Source organism: Oncorhynchus keta, unplaced genomic scaffold (assembly GCF_023373465.1).
Source record: "Oncorhynchus keta strain PuntledgeMale-10-30-2019 unplaced genomic scaffold, Oket_V2 Un_contig_17349_pilon_pilon, whole genome shotgun sequence".
Lineage (NCBI taxonomy): Eukaryota > Metazoa > Chordata > Actinopteri > Salmoniformes > Salmonidae > Oncorhynchus > Oncorhynchus keta.
The window spans coordinates 51,856-62,500 of record NW_026280401.1 but is presented as its reverse complement, the minus strand read 5'-3'; the positions used below and the strand labels follow the sequence as shown (position 1 = coordinate 62,500).

General features: G+C 37.1%; 1 protein-coding gene across 1 annotated transcript in view; it reads right to left on the bottom strand.

The window, feature by feature from the left end:
* LOC127919662 (calcium/calmodulin-dependent protein kinase type II delta 2 chain-like) overlaps nt 1-8,572 on the bottom strand; it is a 58,637-nt gene extending 50,065 nt beyond the window's left edge. Inside the window, exon 1 of the mRNA XM_052503409.1 lies at nt 8,068-8,572. Coding sequence (XP_052359369.1) covers nt 8,068-8,129 — 62 coding nt within the window. The 5' untranslated portion in view covers nt 8,130-8,572. The remainder of the gene's footprint in view (nt 1-8,067) is intronic.
* Between the last annotated feature and the right edge of the window lie 2,073 nt (nt 8,573-10,645).

Here is a 10,645-nt window from a genome sequence, read left to right as displayed (position 1 = left end):
TGGACTATATAAGAGATGGACTATATAAGAGATGGACTATATAAGAGATGGACCACCATAAGAGATGGACTATATAAGAGATGGACTATATAAGAGATGGACCACCATAAGAGATGGACTATATAAGAGATGGACCACAATAAGAGATGGACTATATAAGAGAATGACTATATAAGAGATGGACTATATAAGAGATGGACTATATAAGAAATGGACTATATAAGAGAATGACTATATAAGAGATGGACTATATAAGAGATGGACTATATAAGAGATGGTCTATATATGAGATGGACTATATAAGAGATGGAAAATCATAAGAGATGGACTATATAAGAGATGGACTATATAAGAGATGCACCACCATAAGAGATGGACTATATAAGAGATGGACTATATAAGAGATGGACTATATTAGAGATGGACTATATAAGAGATGGACCACCATAATAGAAGGACTATATAAGAGATGGACTATATAAGAGATGGACTATATAAGAGAAGGACTATATAAGAGAAGGACTATATAAGAGATGGACTATATAAGAGATTGACTATATAAGAGAAGGACTATATAAGAGATGGTGTATATATGAGATGGACCACCATAAGAGATGGACTATATAAGAGATGGATTATCTAAGAGATGGACTATATAAGAGAAGGACTATATTAGAGATGGACTATATAAGAGAAGGACTATATTAGAGATGGACTTTATAAGAGAAGGACTTTATAAGAGATGGACCACCATAATAGAAGGACTATATAAGAGATGGACTATATAAGAGATGGACTATATAAGAGAAGGACTATATAAGAGATGGACTATATTAGAGATGGACTATATTAGAGATGGACTATATAAGAGATGGACCACCATAATAGAAGGACTATATAAGAGATGGACTATATAAGAGATGGACTATATAAGAGAAGGACTATATAAGAGATGGACTATATAAGAGATGGACTATATAAGAGATGGACTATATAAGAGAAGGACTATATAAGAGATGGTGTATATATGAGATGGACCACCATAAGAGATGGACTATATAAGAGATGGATTATCTAAGAGATGGACTATATAAGAGAAGGACTATATTAGAGATGGACTATATAAGAGAAGGACTATATTAGAGATGGACTATATAAGAGAAGGACTATATAAGAGATGGACCACCATAAGAGATGGACTATATAAGAGATGGACTATATAAGAGATGGTCTATATATGAGATGGACTATATAAGCGATGGACTATATAAGAGATGGACTATATAAGCGATGGACTATATAAGAGATGGACCACCATAAGAGATGGACTATATAAGAGATGGTCTATATATGAGATGGACTATATAAGCGATGGACTATATAAGAGATGGACTATATAAGAGATGGACTATATAATAGATGGACTATATAAGAGATGGACTATATAAGAGATGGTCTATATATGAGATGGACTATAAGAGATGGAAAACCATAAGAGATGGACTATATAAGAGATGGATTATATAAGAGATGGACCACCATAAGAGATGGACTATATAAGAGATGGACTATATAAGAGATGGACTATATAAGAGATGGACTATATAAGAGATGGACCACCATAAGAGATGGACTATATAAGAGATGGACTATATAAGAGATGGACTCTATATATGAGATGGGCTATATAAGAGATGGACCACCATAAGAGATGGACTATATAAGAGATGGACTATATAAGAGATGGACTATATAAGAGATGGACCACCATAAGAGATGGACTATATAAGAGATGGACTATATAAGAGATGGTCTATATATGAGATGGACTATATAAGAGATGGACTATATAACAGATGGACTATATAATAGATGGACCATATAAGAGATGGACGATATAAGAGATGGACTATATAAGAGATGGACTATATAAGAGATGGACTATATAAGAGATGGACCACCATAAGAGATGGACTATATAATAGATGGACTATATAAGAGATGGACTATATAAGAGATGGACTATATAAGAAATGGACTATATAAGAGAATGACTATATAAGAGATGGACCAACATAAGAGATGGACCACCATAAGAGATGGACTCTATAAGAGATGGAAAACCATAAGAGATGGACTATATAAGAGATGGAAAACCATAAGAGATGGACCATATAAGAGATGGACTCTATAAGAGATGGAAAACCATAAGAGATGGACTATATAAGAGATGGAAAACCATAAGAGATGGACTCTATAAGAGATGGACTATATAAGAGATGGACTATATAAGAGATGGACTATAAAGAGATGGAAAACCATAAGAGATGGACTATATAAGAGATGGACTATATAAGAGATGGACTATAAAAGAGATGGAAAACCATAAGAGATGGACTATATAAGAGATGGAAAACCATAAGAGATGGACTATATAAGAGATGGACTATAAAAGAGATGGAAAACCATAAGAGATGGACTATATAAGAGATGGAAAACCATAAGAGATGGACTCTATAAAGATGGACTATATTAGAGATGGAACACCATAAGAGATGGACTATATAAGAGATGGACTATATAAGAGATGGACTATATAAGAGATGGAACACCATAAGAGATGGACTATATAAGAGATGGACTATATAAGAGATGGACTATATAAGAGATGGAAAACCATAAGAGATGGACTCTATAAGAGATGGACTATATAAGAGATGGAAAACCATAAGAGATGGACTCTATAAAGATGGACTATATAAGAGATGGAACACCATAAGAGATGGACTATATAAGAGATGGACTATATAAGAGATGGACTACCATAAGAGATGGACCACCATAAGAGATGGACTATATAAGAGATGGACTATATAAGAGATGGGAAACCATAAGAGATGGACTATATAAGAGATGGACTATATAAGAGATGGAGCACCATAAGAGATGGACTATATAAGAGATGGACTATATAAGAGATGGACTATATAATAGATGGACTATATAAGAGATAGACTATATAATAGATGGACTATATAAGAGATGGACTATATAAGAGATGGAACACCATAAGAGATGGACTATATAAGAGATGGACTATATAAGAGATGGATATGGACTATATAAGAGATGGACTATATAAGAGATGGACTATATAAGAGATGGACTATATAAGAGATGGACTATATAAGAGATGGACTATATAAGAGATGGTCTATATAGAGATGGACTATATAAGAGATGGACTATATAAGAGATGGACCACCATAAGAGATGGACTATATAAGAGATGGACTATATAAGAGATGGACTATATAAGAGATGGACCATATAAGAGATGGACTATATAAGAGATGGACTATATAGATGGAGATAAGAGATGGACTATATAAGAGATGGACTATATAAGAGATGGATTATATAAGAGATGGACTATATAAGAGATGGATTATATAAGAGATGGACTATATAAGAGATGGACCACCATAAGAGATGGACTATATAAGAGATGGACTATATAAGAGATGGACTATATAAGAGATGGACTATATAAGAGATGGACTATATAAGAGATGGACTATATAAGAGATGGACCACCATAAGAGATGGACTATATAAGAGATGGACTATATAAGAGATGGACTATATAAGAGATGGACTATATAAGAGATGGACTATATAAGAGATGGACTATATAAGAGATGGACTATATAAGAGATGGACTATATAAGAGATGGACTATATAAGAGATGGACTATATAAGAGATGGACTATATAAGAGATGGACTATATAAGAGATGGACTATATAAGAGATGGACTATATAAGAGATGGACTATATAAGAGATGGACTATATAAGAGATGGACTATATAAGAGATGGACTATATAAGAGATGGACTATATAAGAGATGGACTATATAAGAGATGGACTATATAAGAGATGGACTATATAAGAGATGGACTATATAAGAGATGGAAAACCATAAGAGATGGACTATATAAGAGATGGAGATATATAAGAGATGGACCACCATAAGAGATGGACTATATAAGAGATGGACTATATAAGAGATGGACTATATAAGAGATGGACTATATAAGAGATGGACTAATAAGAGATGGACCACCATAAGAGATGGACTATATAAGAGATGGACTATATAAGAGATGGACTATATAAGAGATGGACTATATAAGAGATGGACTATATAAGAGATGGACTATATAAGAGATGGACCACCATAAGAGATGGACTATATAAGAGATGGACTATATAAGAGATGGACTATATAAGAGATGGACTATATAAGAGATGGACTATATAAGAGATGGACTATATAAGAGATGGACCACCATAAGAGATGGACTATATAAGAGATGGACTATATAAGAGATGGACTATATAAGAGATGGACTATATAAGAGATGGACTATATAAGAGATGGACTATATAAGAGATGGACTATATAAGAGATGGACTATATAAGAGATGGACTATATAAGAGATGGACTATATAAGAGATGGACTATATAAGAGATGGACTATATAAGAGATGGACTATATAAGAGATGGACTATATAAGAGATGGACCACCATAAGAGATGGACTATATAAGAGATGGACTATATAAGAGATGGACTATATAAGAGATGGACTATATAAGAGATGGACTATATAAGAGATGGACTATATAAGAGATGGACTATATAAGAGATGGACTATATAAGAGATGGACTATATAAGAGATGGACTATATAAGAGATGGACTATATAAGAGATGGACTATATAAGAGATGGACTATATAAGAGATGGACTATATAAGAGATGGACTATATAAGAGATGGACTATATAAGAGATGGACTATATAAGAGATGGACTATATAAGAGATGGACTATATAAGAGATGGACTATATAAGAGATGGACTATATAAGAGATGGACTATATAAGAGATGGACTATATAAGAGAATGACTATATAAGAGATGGACTATATAAGAGATGGACTATATAAGAGATGGACTATATAAGAGATGGACTATATAAGAGATGGACTATATAAGAGATGGACTATATAAGAGATGGACTATATAAGAGATGGACTATATAAGAGATGGACTATATAAGAGATGGACTATATAAGAGATGGACTATATAAGAGATGGACTATATAAGAGATGGACTATATAAGAGATGGACTATATAAGAGATGGACTATATAAGAGATGGACCACCATAAGAGATGGACTATATAAGAGATGGACTATATAAGAGATGGACTATATAAGAGATGGACTATATAAGAGATGGACTATATAAGAGATGGACTATATAAGAGATGGACTATATAAGAGATGGACTATATAAGAGATAAGAGATGGACTATATAAGAGATGGACTATATAAGAGATGGACTATATAAGAGATTAGAGATGGACTATATAAGAGATGGACTATATAAGAGATGGACTATATAAGAGATGGACTATATAAGAGATGGACTATATAATAGATTAACTATATAAGAGATGGACTATATAAGAGATGGACTATATAAGAGATGGACTATATAAGAGATGGACTATATAATAGATTAACTATATATAAGAGATGGACTATATAAGAGATGGACTATATAAGAGATGGACTATATAAGAGATGGACTATATAAGAGATGGACTATATAAGAGATGGACTATATAAGAGATGGACTATATAAGAGATGGACTATATAAGAGATGGACTATATAAGAGATAAGAGATGGACTATATAAGAGATGGACTATATAAGAGATGGACTATATAAGAGATGGACTATATAAGAGATGGACTATATAAGAGATGGACTATATAATAGATTAACTATATAAGAGATAAGAGATGGACTATATAAGAGATGGACTATATAAGAGATGGACTATATAAGAGATGGACTATATAAGAGATGGACTATATAAGAGATGGACTATATAAGAGATGGACCAGCATAAGAGATGGACTATATAAGAGATGGACTATATAAGAGATGGACTATATAAGAGATGGACTATATAAGAGATGGACTATATAATAGATGGACTATATAAGAGATGGACTATATAAGAGATGGACGATATAAGAGATGGACTATATAATAGATGGACTATATAAGAGATGGACTATATAAGAGATGGACTATATAATAGATGGACTATATAAGAGATGGACTATATAAGAGATGGACTATATAAGAGATGGACTATATAATAGATTGACTATATAAGAGATGGACTATATAAGAGATGGACTATATAAGAGATGGACTATATAAGAGATGGACTATATAAGAGATGGACTATATAAGAGATGGACTATATAAGAGATGGACTATATAAGAGATGGACTATATAATAGATTAACTATATAAGAGATAAGAGATGGACTATATAAGAGATGGACTATATAAGAGATGGACTATATAATAGATGGACTATATAAGAGATGGACTATATAAGAGATGGACTATATAAGAGATGGACTATATAAGAGATGGACTATATAAGAGATGGACTATATAATAGATGGACTATATAAGAGATAAGAGATGGACTATATAAGAGATGGACTATATAAGAGATGGACTATATAAGAGATGGACTATATAAGAGATGGACTATATAATAGATGGACTATATAAGAGATGGACTATATAAGAGATGGACTATATAAGAGATGGACTATATAAGAGATGGACTATATAAGAGATGGACTATATAAGAGATGGACTATATAAGAGATGGACTATATAAGAGATGGACTATATAAGAGATGGACTATATAAGAGATGGACTATATAAGAGATGGACTATATAAGAGATGGACTATATAATAGATGGACTATATAAGAGATGGACTATATAAGAGATAAGAGATGGACTATATAAGAGATGGACTATATAAGAGATGGACTATATAAGAGATAAGAGATGGACTATATAAGAGATGGACTATATAAGAGATGGACTATATAAGAGATAAGAGATGGACTATATAAGAGATGGACTATATAAGAGATGGACTATATAAGAGATAAGAGATGGACTATATAAGAGATGGACCACCATAAGAGATGGACTATATAAGAGATGGACTATATAAGAGATGGACTATATAAGAGTTGGACTATATAAGAGATGGACTATATAAGAGATGGACTATATAAGAGATGGACTATATAAGAGATAAGAGATGGACTATATAAGAGATGGACTATATAAGAGTTTGACTATATAAGATATGGACTATATAATAGATGGACCACCATCAGGAAGTGTAAATAAATATAAACTATAGAGAGGACGAGGGAATAATATATATTCACAAGGCCAGGTCAACTATGATAGGCGATAGGAATGCTTGACAAGGCCAGGTCAACTATGATAGGCTATAGGAATGCTTGACAAGGCCAGGTCAACTATGATAGGCTATAGGAATGCTTGACAAGGCCAGGTCAACTATGATAGGCTATAGGAATGCTTGACAAGGCCAGGTCAACTGTGATAGGCTATATGAATACTTGACAAGGCCAGGTCAACTGTAATAGGCTATATGAATACTTGACAAGGCCAGGTCAACTGTAATAGGCTATAGGAATGCTTGACAAGGCCAGGTCAACTATGATAGGCTATAGGAATGCTTGACAAGGCCAGGTCAACTATGATAGGCTATAGGAATGCTTGACAAGGCCAGGTCAACTATGATAGGCTGTAGGAATGCTTGACAAGGCCAGGTCTACTATGATAGGCTATAGGAATGCTTGACATTTTGATCCAATCCCGTATGGCATCCATAGAGCTATGAAAATATAATTTTTGGTCGGTCTATGTAGCCTATTCACATATGAACCGAAGGTCGCGTGCACACGCGCGCACACACACTCAGACACAGTGCACTAGCCACGTCCTAAACGAAGGTAGGAGGAGCAGCATAGCCTGGCTATTACATGATAACAAGAAGGGCACTGCTACCGGATAACAAATAACATCAATCCAAACATGCACGAGACAATCCAAACATGCACGCTTACTTCCCCAGCTCCTCGAAAAGCTGGAATTCATCGGTGAATCTCGTGCAAATCGTTAGCGCCATCCTGAAAGCGACAGCAGTGTAGCAGACCGTAGACGCGATAGAGATGGATGTAATGCGCCCACTAGATCCACACTAGCGTTTTGTCGTTGACTTCACCACCAGCGCTTTACCGCACGAACGAATAGATAGAAAGCTGAAAAACAGCGCAGAACAAGGCGAATCATACAGCGATGGCTTCTGTACAACAGCCTTGGCTCTCGACTGCAGAGAAGAAGAACGCTCTGCCGCAGCGACAGAACGGAAGAGTCCAGTCACCAAACGCTGTCTGCCGCGAAGGACGATTGTTAAACCTAAATCCCTTCTTTTTTTTTGCAACGACAACAGCGTTATTGGGAGGATTTAGGGCAGTGAATCTGGTGTATGCAGCTCACAGAGCGGAGACACTGCATTTTGTCTGCATTTCCATTTCTAGCTGTCCGTCCGTCTATAGCGCGTCCCCTCGTTTTGCCACTGAGGTGTGCGCGTGTGGTCGTCACTAGTTACCACAGCCACAAAGTCATAATTATGACTAAACCTGCATATATCTACAATCTATCATCTTAAAATTTGATTTTATAACCTAACCCTAACCTCAACCCTAACCAAAACCACACTGCTAACACTTTTTCCTGACCCTGACGTTAAGCCATTCTTGACTTTGTGGCTGTGGTATATTGACACCCCCCCCCCCCACAGGCTCTGCGATCAGCCCCTCTACCCACGTCATCCTTATACTTATTACAATACTAACGCCTTCAATAATAATAATAATAGTGACGATGGTGACGATAGTGATAATACATTATTATATTAATACATACTACATCATGAATAAACTGTTATTATTCATCACTGATCATATCTGATTGGGGTGGCAGGTAGCCTAGAGTGGTTAGAACGTTTGACAGGTAACTCAAAAGTTGCTAGAGCGGATCCCCGGGACAGACAAGGTACAAATCTGTCGTTCAAGCAAGGCAGTTAACCCACTGTTCTTAGGCCGTCGTTGTACATAAGAATTTGTTCTTAACTGACTTGCCGAGTTAAATAAAGTTGAAATAAATACACTACATCATAAATAAACTGTTATTTGTGTGTTTAATGGTTATTCTATTCTTGTGGGGATCTTAATGTCCCAACAAGGAAATGTGTCCTTCAGGGGACATTTCCCACATCCCCCATGAGGACATTTCCCACATCCCCCTTGAGGACATTTCCCACATCCCCCATGAGGACATTTCCCACATCCCCCATGAGGACATTTCCCACATCCCCCTTGAGGACATTTCCCACGTCCCCCTTGAGGACATTTCCCACATCCCCCTTGAGGACATTTCCCACATCCCCCATGAGGACATTTCCCACATCCCCCATGAGGACATTTCCCACATCCCCCTTGAGGACATTTCCCACATGAGGACATTTCCCACATCCCCATGAGGACATTTCCCACATGAGGACATTTCCCACATCCCCCATGAGGACATTTCCCACATGAGGACATTTCCCACATCCCCCATGAGGACATTTCCCACATCCCCCATGAGGACATTTCCCACATGAGGACATTTCCCACATCCCCATGAGGACATTTCCCACATGAGGACATTTCCCACATCCCCCATGAGGACATTTCCCACATGAAGACATTTCCCACATCCCCATGAGGACATTTCCCACATCCCCTTGAGGACATTTCCCAAATCCCCCTTGAGGACATTTCCCACATCCCCCATGAGAACATTTCCCACATCCCCCATGAGGACATTTCCCATCCCCCATGAGGACATTTCCCACATGAGGACATTTCCCACATCCCCATGAGGACATTTCCCACATCCCCTTGAGGACATTTCCCACATCCCCCATGAGGACATTTCCCACATCCCCCTTGAGGACATTTCCCACATCCCCCTTGAGGACATTTCCCACATGAGGACATTTCCCACATCCCCTTGAGGACATTTCTCACATCCCCATGAGGACATTTCCCACATCCCCCTTGAGGACATTTCCCACATCCCCCTTGAGGACATTTCCCACATCCCCCATGAGGACATTTCCCACATCCCCCATGAGGACATTTCCCACATCCCCCATGAGGACATTTCCCACATGAGGACATTTCCCACATCCCCATGAGGGACATTTCCCACATCCCCCTTGAGGACATTTCCCACATCCCCCATGAGGACATTTCCCACATCCCCCATGAGGACATTTCCCACATCCCCTTGAGGACATTTCCCACATCCCCCCATGAGGACATTTCCCACATCCCCCATGAGGACATTTCCCACATCCCCTATGAGGACATTTCCCACATCCCCCATGAGGACATTTCCCACATCCCCCATGAGGACATTTCCCACATCCCCCTTGAGGACATTTCCCACATCCCCCTTGAGGACATTTCCCACATCCCCCCTTGAGGACATTTCCCACATCCCCCATGAGGACATTTCCCACATCCCCCATGAGGACATTTCCCACATCCCCCATGAGGACATTTCCCACATCCCCCATGAGGACATTTCCCA